Here is a 19,363-nt window from a genome sequence, read left to right as displayed (position 1 = left end):
AGACCATATAAGTAGCAGAATTTAAGGGAAAATATATATTCAGGAAACAGGGCAATACACACATATAATGAATAAATGTATATTCTATGATGTACCTGATCATAGAATTTAGAGTTAGAAGGAGTATCAGAGATCACCTAGTTCTATCTTCTCATTTGACATATGAGGAAACAAAGGCTTAAGAGAGGTTAAGTTATTTGGGCTACTAAGTGGTACATTGTGGATAAAGCAGTGGGCACACAGTCAGAGAGATGCGAGTTCAAATCCAGCCTCAGATATTTGCTATCTGTGTGATCTTGGGCAAGTCCTTTAACCTCTGTCTGCCTCAGTTTCTTTAAGCATAAAATGGGGATAACAATAGCACCTGCCTCCCAGGGCTGTTGTGAGAATCAAATGAGATAATATTTGTGCAGTACTTATTACTACAAGGTCTAGCACATAGTAGGGGTTTAAGAAATACTTTTCCCTTTCCTTCCACTTATACCATGTTACCACTATACAACAAGCATAACAAATAATAAATTATTATCAGAAATTTTAGAGGAGTTGGAACTAAAACAATTGAGAAAAATAACTTGAAAGAAAACTATAAAAATAAGCAAATTCTATTTCTTTTTTTTTTTTTTTTAGTGAGGCAATTGGGGTTAAGTGACTTGCCCAGGGTCACACAGCTAGTAAGTGTTAAGTGTCCGAGGCCCGATTTGAACTCAGGTACCCCTGACTCCAGGGCCAGTGTTCTATCCACTGCACCATCTAGCTGCCCCGCAAATTCTATTTCTATTAAGAAGTTAGGTTATATTACCTAGTATAGAACATATTTTATATAAAATGTTTGATGATTTGGAGAATATCCCTAAAACATATATCTATTCTATAATTCCCAGAAATATATTTGTGTTAAATTAATAGAAACACCAGCACACTAAAAACCTAGATATGCTTCCTTATGGGGAGCTGCATAAATGGCCAATGATGAGGTGGTTCCCAAAGGAAGCAAAGGATTCACCAGTTCTTTGCAACTAAGTTTTAGTGTGAATAATGATCACCTCTACTCTTTCATTTGTATCTACAAAATAACTGAGAACAACAATAGAGCAACAACAAAAATATTATGTAATAGGAGCAAGCTTGGCTCTGGAGAATAGATAAGAAAATGTTCCTTCCCATCTTCCACTGAAGAGGAAGGAGACTATAAGTGTGGAATGTTATTTACACAGTCAAACATAGGATCCTGGTCAGTATAAGCTGGTTTTGATTGTTTTTCTTTTCTTTTTTTTCTTTCTTCTTTCTCTCTCTCTCTCTCTCTCTCTTTCTCTCTCTCTCTCTCTCTCTCTCTCTCTCTCGGTTATAAGAAGGATCACTGTGATGGGGAGAGGTCAAAAAGTTATGATCATGTGATATTAAGAATTAATAATGATGCAAGCTAAAAGGCATCAAGAAATATATATTTTTAAAGAGTATGTTGGTTGTTGTCCTTTGTACTTGAAGAAGACCAAAATGACATCACTATGCTGGGGTCACTGTACAGTGTGTCCAACTGTGGCTGATCAGGTCAATACAAACTCAGAAGGCTTTAACACAAGTTAGGCACAAATAATCTGTATGAACATTTGGAATGGTAATGTCTCAAAATTTATGCATTTCACTTTTCTTTTGAACAACTGCAATTCTGCTTTGCTTATAGAGTACAGTGCTTTCTCTGATGCAGGAACACCATGCTGGGAGATCCTGTGGCAGTGTATCTCATGTTTCACAACAGAGAGAACTTGGAAGTATCCTCGTATCTTCTGACTTCCATGTGAGCACTTGCCTTATGTAAGTTCTTCATAAAATAGTCTTTTAGGCAAATGTACATTTGGCATTCAAACAATGTGGCTAGCCCATGAACTTGTACTCTCTGCAGTAGGGTTTGAATGCTTAGCAGTTCAGCTTTAGAAAGAACCTCAGTGTTCAGTACCTTATCCTGTCAGGTGATCTTCAAAATCTTCTAAGACAATTCAAATAGGGGCAGCTAGGTGGCGCAGTGGATAAAGCACCAGCCCTGGATTCAGGAGAACCTGAGTTCAAATCCAGTCTCAGACACTTGACACTTACTAGCTGTGTAACCTTGGGCAAGCCACTTAACCCTTATTGCCCTGCAAAAAAACAAAAACAAAAACAAAAAAAACCAAAAAAAAACAAAAAAACTGAATTTCATCTATCTCCTTATTAAGCCAAGAATCCTGCATCTCTCTAAGCTTTGCTTACATTTTACTTTTGATGAAGCTACCACTAACTTCTTAGAGACAGATGAACTATCCTGCTGGTAAACCCTGTTGAGTTCTTGTTTTTCATCTTGTAAATTCTATATTTCCCCATCATTTTCATCAAACCAATTCTGATGTTTGTGAGCACTCTGGCCCAGATGAACAAACTCAGTGCTGTCCACCAAATCTCTGAAAGCTGTCCACTCCTTTTCTGCTCCAGCTTTCCCTCCAAGTTAGCATACTCTGAGAAGTCACCCTAACCTGTCGACATTAAGTTTTCTGGTAGCTGGCTAGCCTTGGGGGTTTTGCTTTTGTTGAATGTGACTATTTAGCTTGGAGAGGGTATCTATTATTAATCCAGCACTGAGCACCACACATTGCCTTCTTCACTCTCACATCCCATCTGTCTCTCTGTACAATGACAGCGTCTATTAAATGGCAATGTTTGCTATGAGGGTGCATCCACCAAGTTTTATTGGGGGTAAGAAAACAGAAGATAGGGTTGGTAATGAGGAGGTCACAGGATGTATGAGTCTTCAGTAGTAAGTGACTGTTGTTGCTGCTGTTTCTAACTCCATTCCACCCAAGGACTCCCTGCCATGTCTGGTAATCTGAGCCTACTCCGGCATTAAAGTCACCCAGAATTATAAGCTTGTCCTCTTTTGGCACACTGATGAGGAGGGTCTCCACATCTTAACATTTTTCTTTGACCTCATCAGGGTTCATCATGCTGGGAACGTATGCACTGATGACAGTGGTGTGGCATTTTCCTACAAGTGGCAATCACATTATCATGAGCCTGCTGTTCACTGCTTTGGGGAGACATAAAACTTATTGATTAGATTAGATTTGATTGTGAAACCTATGCCAATTTCATGGTGCTCCCCTTCACTGAAGCTACTCCAGGAAAATGTGTATCCAGATCCGACTTCAGTAAACTTGCCTTCATTTGCCAGGCCAGGGTTAGGTTAGGGGAAGCAAACAATTTGGGGAGCACCTTTTCCAGCCATGCCATGTGGTGAGCAGTGGGTACCTTAAAAGATGCAGATGCCCAGGGGCTGCCGAGTTCCTCTGCTGCTTCAGTGAATTGAGAAGATGCCCCCCTATGCCCTCGGTTGCCTGTGTGCAGGGTTGTGACTACAGCTCTCAGCGTATTTGCATCTGCTGCTTTGCCATGGGCCTGTTGTCACAGGACCATGAGGTAGGTAAAAATGGTAAAGTGGTATGGGTGATATCTTTTGACTTAAACATAAATTAGGGTTGAGTGTAGCAGAATTGGATATTCTTCAGCCTCCGTGTCTCTTCCAGTCATTGAAGTGCAGTGGTGGCAAGACAACAGTCAAGACGACTGGCGATGGCTCAGGACGCAGTGGGTGACTGTGGTGTCTTTGATGTCTAACCACAGTGCCTGCTTCTGCTGCCTTCATGGCCGGTTGAACAAATTTATCACATCTGCCTATTCCACTGGGGAAGTCTTCACATGATTAGGGCAGACATGTCCCCAACTCACCAACAGGTTTGAGACCTGTTGGTTACCCTCAACCTGGTTTAGCCTGTCTGCCAAGATGGTTTTACCAGGGTGTGGCCACTTCACATGCTACAACTTCTTGGGTCTACGGGTGAAAGCAGACACCAAAGGTAGAAAGGTGGAAAGCAGTCTGAAAAAGGGCTCAGCAGCCCTCACTCCAGAGCCACTAGTCTTCCCTTAACACCCCAGTCTCAGAGTGACACGTCTCTTTCATACAGCAGAATTCCATTAAAAGTACTTCCTTTTAATAACAGTACAATCTTACGACAGACTTATCTCCAGAAACAGCATTATATTTTCCTCCAAAAACATACAATATTGCCAAGGAGTTCTTAATACATAGGAGAAAGGTAAACTTATACAGAAATAAAGTCTCCTAAGTGCAATGGTCTATTATTCTAGATGATGCAGAACTCACTGAACAAACAATTATTATTGATATATCTCATCTAATCTAAAAACTGATTCTATATGGGACCTGAGGTGCAACAACTCTATAGAAGACAGTTAATTATAGAACACCAAAGCTTTAGATGAAGATATATTCCTGGCCAACCAAAAGAATCATGGGGATGTTCTGGGTTGGTTTGGGATGTTGAGATAAACTACCACATCCAAGTGTGGAGACCTGATACTGTCAAGGCATCAGAAAGGTTCCCCACAGCTAGTAACCAGTAGGCAGTCAGCAAAGAAATTGTGATTTTATCTTTAAGAAAGAGAGGCCAAGCAACCATTGACATTATCTGGGGAGTCAAAGAGAAGCTGACACAAAGAGAGCTCCCTTGAAGGCAGAAACTGAGAGCTGAGGGCTCTAAAGAATTCTGCAACATCCCAGAAAGGAAGGAGAAAGAGAAGCCAATTCTGCTCAAAAATCCTCTAACTTGTATAGTTTAAGATCTAGATAGAGGTGACAGTGCTCAGATGCATTCACATATTTTCTCTCTTAACAAAGAAAAAAATTACAACATTTTCCTCATCTCCATCTGTGTGTTTTGTCATGCCCCTGACTTTAAGGTGGAACTTGGTTTTAACAACTACAAGACAGGACAAGTTCCCTTCTCTCCAGAACACAGTAACTACATTAGTACAGGCCTTGATCTCCCTATGACTTCAGTAAGCTCTTTGTCAGTGGGCTGGTTTCCCTGCTTCCTTCTCTCTCTTCCATATTACACAAAAGAACCAAATTACTAAGCCATCACTCCTGTTCAAGAATCTTCAGTGGTTTCCTGTTGCCTAGAGAAGAAAATATGGTCTCCTTAGGCCTGGCATTTAAAACTCTACATAATCTGGCTTACGCCTTCCCAAACTTTCATATTGCTCCCTCCTTTCATAGAGTCTACATTCCATCCCAAATGGCCTACCTTTGTACAAGTCCACCCTCATACCTGAAATGCACTGCTTTCTCACCTCTACCTCCTGGAATCCTAGCTGCCTTCAAAACTGAAGGATTGGACCAGACCGTCCCTAAGGTCTTTTCCAGCTCTTGATTTATGAGCCCAAATGCTCAGATCAAGTGTCATCTCCTTGAAACCTTTCCTGATCCTATGGTGTAAGACTCTTACTTCCTTAGCCTAGCATTCAATACCCTCTACAGTATAAGTCCAACCTACCTTTCACAGCCTTATTCCACATGATCACAAAGTCCTACCCATAATTCCAGTAAAACTAGATCACTATTACTAGTCTACAACCCATGCTTTTCTACATCAGAGCTTTGTATGGCATTTCCCCATCTCAGCCTGTGAAAATCCTACAAATCCTTAAAGGCCCACAACACTCCCCACAGGGGGTCCTGAACCAGCTTAAAATGTGAATTGGGAAATATTTAACAAAATAAATAAAAACACAACAAAACATAAATAATATTACATTTTAAAACTAAGTCAATATGAGATCTGCAGGATCCTTATGTATACATTAGTCACCTGCCATGAGGATCAAATGAGATAATAAGTGTAGTGCTTGGCACAGTGCCTGGCACAAAGTAAGCACTATATAAATGCCGATGGTGATGACGACGACGATGATACTGGTGGTGGTGGTGTTTGACGCTACTGGACCAAATTAGAGAAATTACGAGTCTAGTTTTTATCCCCTACCTGTGGTCATAGAACGATTTACTTCACATGTGGTATAATGCTCTTTACTGACTAAACCAATACACAATTTTCTCAATTGTTATTTGGGCAAAAATCTCTGTGACATTCTCCCTGAAGCTCGGCACCCAAAACATATGTTTGCCGATGCCCCCTTTATAAAAGTGTGCTTTCTAGGCAAAGCAATTCTTTGACACAAGTTATCTTCCCCCAAACCATACATGTGAAGTAGAATTTTCTATAAAACCGTTCTCCATATTCTGAGCATATCACTATTGTTATGGGGAAGTTGGGTAGAGGGTTTGGGATAGGGATAGAGGTTGGAGTTTGGGGTAGGGGTCCTTAGGAATTCCTCTTTAGAGAATTACACCCTCTTACACACAAATCCAATAGAATAAGATAATAGTTTATTTAGGAGCTGGGGAAGGGAAACCAAGAAAGAATTCCTTGGACTTCTTCTCATGGGGAAAAAGGCATGGCACAGAGTGTGATACCAATCTCCTTGAGCAGGAGACAGGCAGGTACTTTTATAGAGGACTGATGGGGGTGATCATCTGACTGTGGAAAGTTCCCCTATTGAGGGAGGACCATCCCCCACTGGTGGTGGCTGGGGGAATTGGGTGACGGGTGGCTGCGGATCTCCCAAACCATCTCTCTCCTCCTCCTGCCACAAAGGCAGCAGCTACATCTAATCTTATCTCCCCAGGGGAGGGGTGGGGGAGACTGGAATGAAGGGTGATGGTCCAGGAGCTAGCTCAGTCCTGATCCGGTTCCACTTATCTCTTTAGGTGTGTCTGTCCTTTGGTTTAGTTTCTCAAGGAGAAAGTTCTTTGATGTGCCCCAGAGAACTTCTGGGGTGCTCTGGGCCCATAACATTTTTCCTCCTGAAAAGCTAAAAAATGTACTTGGCTACTAAATTTGGGGAATGGCATCTAATGAAAATTGGTCTCACCTGGCCCTACATGCTCAATATGAGGACCAGTCCAAGACAACATCAAACCCTTTGGAAAAACTTCGAGTCAGACCAAAAGAAAACAGGACCTGATCCAAATGTACCCCAAATTCATACTTTCCAAGGCTGCGTAGAGGAAGAGTACCTGGCAGCTTTAATCCCAACATTTGTCATAATAATTTCCTAGGCTGCTTTTTAATCCCATTGGCAATAATGAAAAGTGTTTTCTAAAATTATAATGGTATCCCTTTTCAGTTTCTTTTCTGGCCATACTGGTTAGTCTACTTTTAAACAGCTAGGCACTCTTCTAATTCTCTACAGCTCTTCACTTGAATCAACATTCCACCCCCCCTTTTCTCCTTCACTTTGATCAAAGGTTCTTAAGTATGCTGCTAGTCTGTTGAATAGCTTTAATTTGAAATTATTAAAATTATTTTAAAATATTAAAGGTAAAGTAGAAATTATTTTTAATGCAAAAAATTCTTACTAGTTCAATCTGATGTTCCATTTCTTTGTGCTGTTCATAATGAATTTTCTTTGCCTTTTCAAAGGCTAAAGATATTTTCTCATGTTTTGAGTTTATATCTGATTCCAAACTGTGTATCTTTTCATTCTTTTCCTAGAAAATATAATAATACTCTTAAGGCAAAGTGACTGATAGATTTTTTTATCTAAAGCATACTAATTATGTAATCAGTGTGAAAGTATACAATTTCTTAAACTTTGCAGAGCAAGAACCAAAGGATTTTTGTTAATGTTTTTACCTAAAAATAATACTTAATGCCTTTGAAATTATCATAATAAATTCTTTACTTTAAATGGATGTAAATTTTTTAAATGGAAGATAAGTTGTAAAAATGAAAAAAAAAATCCAAAGCTCTGAGTTGAACATAGAGCAAAGCTGCTACAATGATTACAATGGAATGAAACATGAAAATATGGAGATAATAGTATGCCCAAGTATTCTGTTAAGACTCGAAAGTGAATAAAAGAGAAATAAATGCAAAATGATCTAAACTACGTAGTAGAATTTTTGGTGACAGTGCTAACACTTAAAACATGCTGTTACAAAGCACTAAGAACACTTAAAACATGCTGTTACAAAGTACAAGAACAAAGACAAGTATTCTCAGTTAAAAGGTTATTTTTACCACAAGTTCCTGTTCCAGTTCAGAATTTTTTGCAGCAACGGAAGAATAAGCAATTGTCTTTTCTTCCAGCTGTTTCTCTAGTGTGAGAATCTGAGAACATTTCTTTGTCATCTGAAAAAAAATTTCATATACACTTTGCGATAAGTGTAGTTGACAAACAGAAAATAAAATTTATTTTTCAAGGAAAGACAGTTATTTTTCTTATTCTAAAGTTTAAAAGACCTTTTCCCTCACATCCATGTTGTCACACATACTACTGAATGTAATATCTGAATGTAGCATAGTAGAAAAACCTTGGCTATGAAGTCAAAAGAACCTAGATTTAAATAATTCTCAGCTCTGCTATGTCACTTTGAGCAAGGCATTTCACATCTCTGGGTTTCAATTCCTTTCTCTGACAAAAAAAAAAGGGATTGCACTAAAGTTCTTTTCAACTTAAAGTTTCTATCTGTGAATAAGCAAATGTATAGTGACAAATATGTATGGTGAATAGGTACTTTTGGGGGGCGGGGCGGGGCAATGAGGGTTAAGTGACTTGCCCAGTGTCACACAGCTAGTAAGTGTCAAGTGTCTGAGGCTAGATTTGAACTCAGGTCCTCCTGAATCCAAGGCCAGTGCTTTATCCACTGCACCCCCTAGCTGCCCCAATAGGTACCTTTTGTAAGTAGTTTTGGATTCTCTGTAATCACAAGTTATTTTTAAAATTAGTGATCACTAAACAACAACAGGGATGGGAATCAAAAACAATTATAGAGTAAGAAAAATGATGGGGCAGTTAGGTGGCTCAGTGGATAAAGCACCAGCTCTGGATTCAGGAGGACCTGAGTTCAAATCCAGCCTTAGACACTTGATACTAGCTGTGTGACCCTGGGCAAGTAACTTAACCCTCATTGCTCTGCCAAAAAAAAAAAAATATGGCATTCAGACTTTTGGGGCAGCTAGGTGGTGCAGTGGATAGAGCACCGGCCCTGGAGTCAGGAGTACCTGAGTTCAAAGCCAGCCTCAGAAATTTAACACTTACTAGCTGTGTGACCCTGGGCAAGTCACTTAACCCCAATTGCCTCACCTAAAAAAAAAAAGGAAAAAAAAAGAAAAATGGAAGTAATTTAACTGATCTCCCTGTGTTCAGGTAGGACTTTAACTAAATCAACTCAAAGAAAGTTTTCTATCTCAATGCCTGAAATTTGTTAGGGAGATGTGATTGCTTAAGTTGACTTGTAAGTAACCTTTATCACTATTCACTATTCCCCACAGGCCTTTCTTTCCCTTTGTCCCAGTAAGGGAACTGAAGAAAAAACAAAACAAGACAAACAGAAAACCCCAGCCACTCTAACCCAGGCATGGCTCCCATAATTAGCCCCTAGTTTAAAGGAAGCAAGGAAGGAAACAAGCATTTATTAAATATGTACTATGTGCTGTGATAAGCACTTTATAAGATATATGTCACATATGGTATATATATATATATATATGTGTATATATACACATATGAATATATACATATATGGATGGATCAAGGAGCTATATATGTGTATATATGTAAGTGTATGTGTATGTGCATGTATATGTATGTGTATGTGTATGTGTACATCCATAAATATATCCTGGGAGGTAGGTGCTATTATCCCCATTTTTACAGATGATGAAACTGAAACAAACAGAGGTTAAGTGACTTGTCCAGGGTCATACAGCTAATAAGTGTCTGAGAATGGATTTGAATAGTCATCCTGACTCCAAACCTAATACTCTATTCACTCTACCACCCAGCTGCTAAGCATAACACACCAAAAGAAAAGCAGTAGGTTCCTGCCTCAGTGGAAAAAGCTTCTAATAGCTTATAATTTTCCTTTATATAGCTGAAGAATATTAAAGATTCAATCTCCACCACACACTTTTCTCCTTCCAAATATACCAGTTCTTTACTCTCTCCTTTGCTCTTAGAGAAACATTTAAAAATATTTACAATAAATAATTTATATTAAAAACACTGGGGACAGCTAGGTGGCACAGTGGTTAGAGCACCAGCCCTGGATTCAGGAGGACCTGAGTTCAAATCTAGCCTCAGACACTTAACAATTACTAGCTGTGTGACCCTGGGCAAGTCACTTAACCCCAACTGCCTCACCAAAAAAAAAAACAAAACCACTGTGGGTAAGGACCTATCTATAAGTTACTGCTTCTATTGTTTCAAAGAAAATTGAGTAGAAATCATAATGTGAAATTTCATTTTAAGTATAATATAAGATTAGTATTATTTACATCAACATTATAACATCTTTTAACCACTATAAAGTATAACTTTTAGGATCAAGGCCAAATTTAATACACAAAGACACCTCTCCTATATTTCTTCTGCATTAGAGTTAAATTTACTGATGAAATTCACTTACTTCAGACTCCATTTTACTAGAGTTGGTGACTTTCTCCAACAATTCTTCTTGTATTGCCCGAAATTGGTTGGTCTTGTGAGCCATGTCATTCTTTAATTCAGAATTCTCAGCTTCTGTTTTTGCCAACTTAGCACGTAACTCTTCTATGCCAGCAGCAAGTCTTTGCTTTTCTCTCTCAAAATGCTTGCTTGCAGTATGCAGCCTTTGGCATTGGATATGGTCTGCTAAGAAACCAAAAATATAATTTATATTTACTGTCTAATATTAAAATTGTTATTCACAAAGCATAAACAGACTTGGGCAAATAGTTCAGACAGATGTCACAAAAAAATTTCTATACTCAAGCAAAAAAAACTGAATAAAAGGTGGAATCCATTATGAAAGCTACAGCCATTAAAATCCCAGGAATGGGTTGTTGAGGATAGTTATTTCATCCAAATATTAAAGGAATGACCCTTTAATGAAACTTAAAAATATAAACATTTTAAATGGTACTTATACACATCTTGTCAATAAGGATATGCTGAATGAAATGCAACTTCTTTGGCTTTAGTAAATAGCAAATTTCACTTAGATATGTTGAAGACACATGTTGTACTATAAAGTTCTGTTGTTTGTCCCTCATTTTCTTTTTTTATTTTTAGTGAGGCAATTGGGGTTAAGTGACTTGCCCAGGGTCACACAGCTAGTAAGTGTTAAGTGTCTGAGGCCGGATTTGAACTCAGGTACTCCTGACTCCAGGGCTGGTGCTCTATCCACTGTGCCATCTAGCTGCCCACCAATAACCTTTTAATTGCCAAATGTAATAGCCTTTTTAAAAATTCTCATCCATCTTTACCTTTGCAGACTGACACTGTCAATCACTGTTTTCCTTGATATTCTCTTCCTAAGTTATGATACCATCTCTCCTGGTTCTCCCTCTTACCTATCTGATCCCTCCTAAGTCTCTTTGGCTACATCTTCATCTAGATCAGAACTTCTTAAACTTTTTCCACTTGCAACCCCTTTTCTCCAGAGAAATTTTTAAGTCACCCCAGGCATATAGGTGTATAAAATAGATAAACACAACCTTTTACCATTGCCAAATTTTTCAAGACCATCACATTCAGTTACGCAACCCCGTATGGGGTCTCGACCCACAGTTTAAGAAGCTAAGATCTAGGTCATGCCATCTACCTGTGGATGTCTCACAGGGCTCCGTCCTATGCTCTCTTCTCATCTCTCTCTATACTACGTCATTGGGTAATTTCATCAGCTCCCTTTGTTCCAATAATCATCTCTATGCTGATGATTGATAGATCTACTTCAGGTCTCAGAAGTTAGTCCAGCTCTAACTTCTCTCTTAACCTCTAGCTCTGTATCTCCAACTGCCTATTAGATATCCCAAACTGGACGTCCTGTAGACATCTTAACCTCAACATGTCCCCAAATGGATCCTCTTCCCAATCCTTTCCCCGTTACAAACTTCTCTATTACTGTTGAGGGAAAGTGTGCCCACTCACAATGCAGGTGTAATCCTGGACTACTTACTTTCTCTTACCTCCCCAAATCCAATCTGTTGCCAAGACCTATCAATTTTACCTTCCTGTCTTCACCCTCTTCTCTCCTCTGATATTGCCACCACCTGGTGAGACCCTTATCACCTGACACCTGGGCTACTGCAATAGCCTGCTGCCGGGTCCGCCTGCCACAAGTCTGTCCCCATTCCAGTCTGTCCTCCATCCAAATGCCCAAGTGGTTTTTCTAAAGCACATATCTGACCATGTCACCCCACTCCTACTCAGTAAGCTCCAGTGCTTCTCTATAATGTCCAGGATCAAACATAAAGTCCTCTGTTTGATATTCGGAGCTCTCGGCAGCCTGGCCCTCCCACCTTTACAGTCTCTCACACCCTTCTCCCCGATCCCCTCACACTTTGCAACATTGATCTCTTTGCTGCTCCTCACACAAAACACTGTCCTTAGCTCTCAAGCATTCTCACTGGTCCCCGTGCCTGGAGCCCTCTTCTTGTCTCTGCTTCCTGGCTTCCCATCTCCTACAGGAAGCTTTTCCTGAGCGCCCTTAACGTCAGTGTCTTCCCCCTGAGATGATCTCCAATTTCTCCTGTATACAGAGTGTCTGTCTATAGAGGTTTACATGTTGTTTCCCCATCAGACCCTGTTCTCAAGGAGCTCCCAGCCCGATGGGGCACTTAGCACAGTGCCTGACACACAGAAGTCACTTAATAAATGCTTACTGACTGACTACAGTCTAAGTGCCACCAATGATGCTCCGTTTGTGCTGCCAGTGGTAGCAGCTTGCACCCTTCCTTCTCTTTCCTTTTCCAAGAGTGTTACAGCTTCTAGGCTCCTCAACTTTCTGGTGAAAAGGATGCCATTCACACAAATGCAGTCAATGGTTCATTCTGGGTAGCATATCCAGGTAGGGAGCAGGTCTACTGCAATGCATTGGGCCTTTCCTTCTTCACAACTCAATTGTCTGTTGGTGGACAATCAAGGTCTGCTTCTTTACAGCCAACAAGAGATTACTCTTTTAAAATTATTTTCAGTGGCTGCTTCTGGATCCAGATCCACTCCAGAGAATGAAAGATTTCCCTTCTCCAAGGCTGTAGTCAAAATAACCAAGATTTTACCATAGGTAAACAGGCACCTATAGTGACTAAGAAAGACCTAAGTTGTAAAGCCACCCAAATCATAGGACAATAGATGTAGGGTTGAAATGAATACAAAGATCTTTAGGTCATAGCAAGAGCAAACAATTATACCTTATATTATCTATTGAAGAAAATGAGAAAAAAGAATGTTGTTACCCCATTGGCATTAACTAATAAGTCTATAACACAACAGATCATAAGATACATTGCTTCCCCAAAGAAACCACACAGAAATTAATAGTTTCTTATTGATAGAAAATGATAACTTTGCATACTTTGCTTGATTTCCACTTAATTTTACAGGTTCTGTTTCTAAGCCACTCAATTGGCCATCTTCCTGTATCTCATTATCACTGAAAACATGACCAAAAACTGACTGGCAGTTTAGGTTTGTTTGAAGTGGTATTGATTTCTGCCTCTTTCATTGCAAGCTTAATCCTGGCAACAAAAGAAAGGAATGTAAAAGGTTTGAGGAAAAATACGTTTATAGAAAATATTATATCATTGCCAATAATAAAAGGCATTTTATTGCTTGCCCTCATTCCAGGATCTTAAACACTATACCTGAGGTTCGAGATCACTGATTTATTTAGCTCACAGCAAGAAGCACACAGATCTTCTTTGGTTGAGAACTTTTCAACTTGATGCTTACAGATACATGTTTTAGAATTAAACATTTCTCTGTTAAACTGTAAGTTTAAAAACAAACATGGTTAAGCTTATATATGTATGTATGTAAATACACTTACACATATATGTACATGTATATGTATGTGTTTTTCAAAAAGAACACACTGAAAGTTCAGAATGACAGTTGTAGCTACACAAATCATTTGAAAAAAGACCTAACAATTTGGGGGCGGGGGATAAGAAGTTCAATCAATAATATGGCAGCCAAAAAAAATCTATCATGATTATAGGCTCCATGAATAAAATTACTAGGTCCAGGGGCAGCTAGGGGACACAGTGGATAAAGCACCGGCCCTGGATTCAGGAGGACCTGAGTTCAAATCAGCCTCAAACACTTGACACTTACTAGCTGTGTGACCCTGGGCAAGTCACTTAACCCTTATTGCCTACCCCCCAAAATAAAATAAAATAAAGCTTAAAACTACTAGGTCCAGAACTTGGGCACTGAGATAGTCTCTTGCACTCTGCCCTGGTCTATGTTTAGTGCTGAGTGCCACATTTTAGGGCAGAGAGTGACAAGCCCAAAGAAGGCTCACCAGCATAGTGAAATAATTTTAAATTACGTGATATAACCTAGAGGAGCTAAAAATATTTTGCCTGGAGAAAAAGAGACCTAAGGCTTCTTGAAGATCAGTCTTCAAATAAAGGACTGTCATGTGGAAAAAGGATTAGATTTACTCTGGTACCAAAGGACAGAATTTAGACTAATAGGTAGAAATTAAAGGGAGACAGGTTTTGGCTCAACACCACAAGGAAGAGCTTCTTAATGAGAAGAGTTATGCAATGCCTCAGGAGGTCATGACTTTCCTATTGGTGGAGATGTCCCAGAGAAGGCTACAATCCACTTGCAGAAGGCGATGTGTGTTTTAAGTAGGGGCTGGATTTCAAGGGTTCCTTTTGATTTTACAAAATCTGTGATAGGGATCTAAAAAAATGTTAAGATTCAGAATTGTGGCTTTAAAATATTATTTTCAGGAGCAGCTAGGTGGCACAGTAGAAGCACCGGCCCTGGATTCAGGAGGACCTGAGTTCAAATCTGACATCAGACATGTGACACCTACTAGCTATATGACCCTGGGCAAGTCACAACCCTCATTGCCCCGCTCCCCCCCAAAAAATATTTGCCTTACCTTGTATTTTTAATAATAATGCTATTTAGTCATGTAATACAGCTCATAAAGTGCTTTCTTATATGTTCATTCCAGGAATTTTACTTCATTTTCCAAATAAGGAAATAGTTGACTAGTTAATCAACTAGCATTTATCATTGCTAAGCACTATACTAACTGCTAGGACACAAGAAAGGCCAACACACGGGGTCAAAGAGGTTCAGTGACTTGCCCAAAGTAACAAAGTTAATAGGTGGCAGAGCCAGGACCTTTGTCTAATGACTCAAAGTCTAGGACTCTTTGTACTACACCTGTCTTTTTCTTTTCTTTTTTTCTTTTTTACGACTGGGTCTCTCCATCCCTCCTAGGTGAGAAGTGCCAGTGCTACTAACAATTCCACACTGATGGGCATGGAAGCCCAGATCTGCTCCATGTCCTACCGACTCACAGTTGGCCTTCCCCCCCGCAGTTCAGAACACCCCGGTTCCAGGGGTGCACCAGTCTGAGCCTCCAGGGTAGTTGGGATGACAGGCAAGTGCCAGCATGCCTAGTTCTGCTACCAGTTACCTGTGTAACTTTACCTCCCTGCATCTTTATTATAATAGGAAAATCATTATCTCGAGGATGCCTTCCAGCTCTAAAATTCTGTGACTAGTGGTTCTTCGCCTCTTCTGTGTCATGGGCTTTGGCAGTCAGGTGGCCCTTACTGCCTCCCCAGGGTAATGCTTTAAAAGGCATGCAATTATGTGGCATTTTAAGGGAAACCAACTATACTGATATTCAGTTATTGAGTATTTTAAAAACAAGTTATTGGACCCCTGTACTTTATAGAACATGTATTTAGAAAAGTGACTTTACTGAGACCATCAGAGAGGAGAAGAAATAATCACAAACCACCATTCACTTGTAGCCTCCTGATAATCCTTTCATACACGAACTACCTAAACAACCCCAAAGTGAGAAGATGGGTATAGAGGTGCGATGAAACCAACTGAAATGCTGTGACATGAGAAAGATAAGATACAGCACTTGCTTTATGATGGAAAGAAAGGTGAGTAGATAGCTAAGGGACAGAAAGTAGACATTTGATTCAAGAGAGGTTATAAGGAAAAACACTGGATGGGAACAGGCTAGAAAGTGAATCAGCAGAATATTAACCAAGTAAAGCAACCACAATAGGACAGTTTCTGATAAAGCACCTGAGGAGAATTTTCTTTTTCTAGTACACAAATAACAAGATGGGCATATGTTGTATTTTCAAACACACTTACTAGGGGCAGCTAGGTGGCGCAGTGGATAGAGCACCGGCCCTGGATTCAGGAGGAACTGAGTTCAAATCCAGCCTCAGACACTTAACACTTACTAGCTGTGTGACCCTGGGCAAGTCACTTAACCCCAACTGCCTCATCAATAAACAAACAAAAACAAACACACTTACTGGCAACTGGGAAATAATTGTTTCCAAACTATTTAGTTCTTGCCTTGAATCTTCAATTTCTCTCTGACACAAATTCAGTCGCTCATTCTGCTTTGTAATAAGAACTTTTAATTCTCTGTTTTCATTCACTAGAGCAAGTTTTTCTCTAAGAATTTCTTCTTTGTCTTCTAACTCACTCTCTAGCTTTAGTATGTTTTGTTTAGACTCAGTTAGTTGTGACATGATCTCAGAGTTTTTCAAAATCATACTCCTTATTCTTTCTTTTCCATCATTATTTTCATCCTTTAATTGCCTATGAAGAAAAAAAAAACAAGAAAAAAGAACTGAAAATAAGGATGTTCTCTTTTTCAATAGCAATATTTAGTACCATCTTTAACTTATTAAAATAAAAACATTTTAAAATAAAATAATATAATTGAAATAATTTAACATCTTTTTTTTAAATGATCTTTTTGTTCTTATTTTAAAGTGCAGGCCAGGGGACAGCTAGGTGGTGCAGTGCATAGATAACTGCCCTGGAGTCAAGGAGGACCTGAGTTCAAATGTGACCTCAGACACTTGACACTTACTAGCTGTGTGACCCTGGGCAAGTCACTTAACCCCAATTGCCTCACCAAAAAAAAAAGTGCAGGCCAGGAAAGTTAACACACTTCTCACAACACAAAGGATACTTTAATTTCCTTTTCTAAGAATCAAAAGAACTTGAAGGGAGAACTACAGATTACTGTTCTCAACTATAAAATACTTCCTAAAGCAGATAATCTTCAACTGATTATTAAGGAATTTGATTCAATGAGGGGGTGAATGTTTAAAATTTCTATAATTTATAAGGAATAGCAAACAGATAAATCTGATACTAAGACAATTAGCATTAGATGCAAATTTTATTGCTACATAATAAACAAAATGTAATTTTAAAGAAAGCATCTTTTGTATGTTTATCAATCTATTCCTTGAATTCTAATAGTTTGTCAAACAACACAAATTATTTTCACTTTAAATTATTACACCAATCCTATAATAAGAGACACAAAGATTTGCAAAAAACCCTGTGAATCAAAACATCAAGCTAGCATCTGAAATGAAATAAAATCACTTAATAAGCATACAAGTATTTATACTAAAGAAAAATGTAGATGTGACTATATGAAACAAACCACTACAATTTCAAACTTTCTTTCACTAGCTAATCTATATGAATGTCCCATTTTTGTTGTTTTACCAGCTTTTGGTAGCTAGAGGTAGAGGGAAAAACTGTTATTAAGCCTAAATTCCTTGGTGGTATTATTTGGATGTTCTGGAAGTTTTGTTTTTAGGTAAGAAATAAATACAAAACATAATTTAGAAAGCTGGTCACTTGACACAACTTCGATAAAAATATTCATCTCTATACTGAAACAGTTAAAATGCAAGTCCAAAAATTCTTCTCCTACTTTTTTATGAATATATAACAAAGAAAATCCTAAATTCTTCTTATTATATATTATTATTCTGTTCTAACAAATTATGTCATCTGTATTTCATCTATCTTAATCCCTGGAATTTTTTATTTATGCTTACAAAGCTGTTGGGAAATTTGCCGTCTTTAATGAATTAAGGCCATCCTTACTCCCTGCAGAGGACTGTGGTTTTCTTTTTTTTCATCTCAACAGAACCCCATTGCCCATAGGAGGCTCACAGCATACCTTAGTTTGTCTTTCATGGATTCCAGGTCCTCTCTATATACAACACATTTTTCCTGTAGTCGTTTATTTTCTTTTTCACAGTTTACTAGATTTTTCTCTAACAGCTCTTCTTCAGCTTGAACCTGAAATTGTAAGTTAAATGACAACACTAACATTAAAATTGTGGCACGCTTTAAAGATCTGTGACAACTTGGGTTCTAAGACTTTTGGGGTTTTTTGGTTTTTGTTTTTTGGATGAGGCAATTGGGGTTAAGTGATTTGCCCAGGGTCAATCACAGCTAGTAAGTGTCAAGTATCTGAGGGTTGCATTTGAACTCAGTCCTCCTGACTCCAGGGCTGGTGCTCTATCCACTGCGCCACCTAGGTGCCCCTGGTTCTAAGACTTTTGAAGAGGCCTGGGGTGTTCTGAGCGTCCACTAAAATGGAAGTCCCCAGCATTTCTGATCAGGCAGGTACTTTGGGGTTTTTTGTTTGTTTGGGTCTCTTTTGGGGGGGGGGGGGAGCAATGAGGGTTAAGTGACTTGCCCAGGGTCACACAGCTAGTAAGTGTCAAATGTCTGAGGCTGGTTTTGAACTCAGGTCCTCCTGAATCCAGGGCTGGTGTTTTATCCACTGTGCCACCTAGCTGCCTGAGGCAGGTACCTTTTCATTTCCCTAAAACCCTGAGCTTATAGAGGAGAGAGTTTACAGAAATGGAAGAGAGGAGAGGCTTTGCCAGCGCTTATCCCTTCCAAGCAAACCTGAAAGAAGGCATGGTCATTCAGGGACCAACCTGAGGGCAATTGTTCTTAGCTTTTATAGGGCTCCAGTGGGCAAACCACTTAAGACAACATTCAGTGAAGAAGTTAATACTATAATTGGTAACTAATGTTATAAAGAACTGTGGATTCTGAATGCAGATTGAACCATACCGTTTCTACAATTCAGGCAAATTCAAATCCTAGATTAAAAATTAAGTAGTCCAGGGCAGCTAGGTGGTGCAGTGGATAGAGCACTGGCCCTGGATTCAGGAGGGTCTGAGTTCAGATCTGGCCTCAGACACTTAACAATTTACTAGCTGTGTGACCCTGGGCAAGTGACTTAAGCCCAATTGCCTCACCAAAAAAAAAAATGTAGTCCAGGGGCAGCTGAGTGGCACAGTGGATAGAACACCAGTCCTGGAGTCAGGAGGACTTGAGCTCAAACACTTACTAGCTGTGGTCCTTGGGTAAGTCACTTAACCCTGCCTCCCAAAAAATATTAAGTAGTTTGTCTTTCTAGCTTTTTCCCATATCCTCTCTCATGATTCCTCACTTTTTATAGTAACTCTTCTTCTACTATTCAGGGTTCTCATTCTGACTTTTCCCCACTGCTGCCGAAGGTTCACCACTGAAGTCTGGCAGGCCTCCCCTTCACAGCAGATGCCTTATATCTGTAACTCTCTTC

At 39.3% G+C, this 19,363-nt stretch overlaps 1 protein-coding gene across 1 annotated transcript in view; it reads right to left on the bottom strand.

Annotated features, from left to right (window-relative positions):
* CCDC18 (coiled-coil domain containing 18) overlaps positions 1-19,363 on the bottom strand; it is an 89,678-nt gene that overhangs the window by 45,886 nt on the left and 24,429 nt on the right. The window contains 8 exon segments of the mRNA XM_044001670.1: positions 7,310-7,441; positions 7,974-8,084; positions 10,364-10,587; positions 13,293-13,416; positions 13,418-13,454; positions 13,581-13,705; positions 16,254-16,545; positions 17,939-18,060. Of these exon segments, the coding sequence (XP_043857605.1) occupies positions 7,310-7,441; positions 7,974-8,084; positions 10,364-10,587; positions 13,293-13,416; positions 13,418-13,454; positions 13,581-13,705; positions 16,254-16,545; positions 17,939-18,060 (1,167 nt within the window).

This window comes from Dromiciops gliroides, chromosome 4, assembly GCF_019393635.1.
Source record: "Dromiciops gliroides isolate mDroGli1 chromosome 4, mDroGli1.pri, whole genome shotgun sequence".
NCBI lineage: Eukaryota > Metazoa > Chordata > Mammalia > Microbiotheria > Microbiotheriidae > Dromiciops > Dromiciops gliroides.
This window is presented reverse-complemented; position numbering and strand designations above follow the sequence as displayed.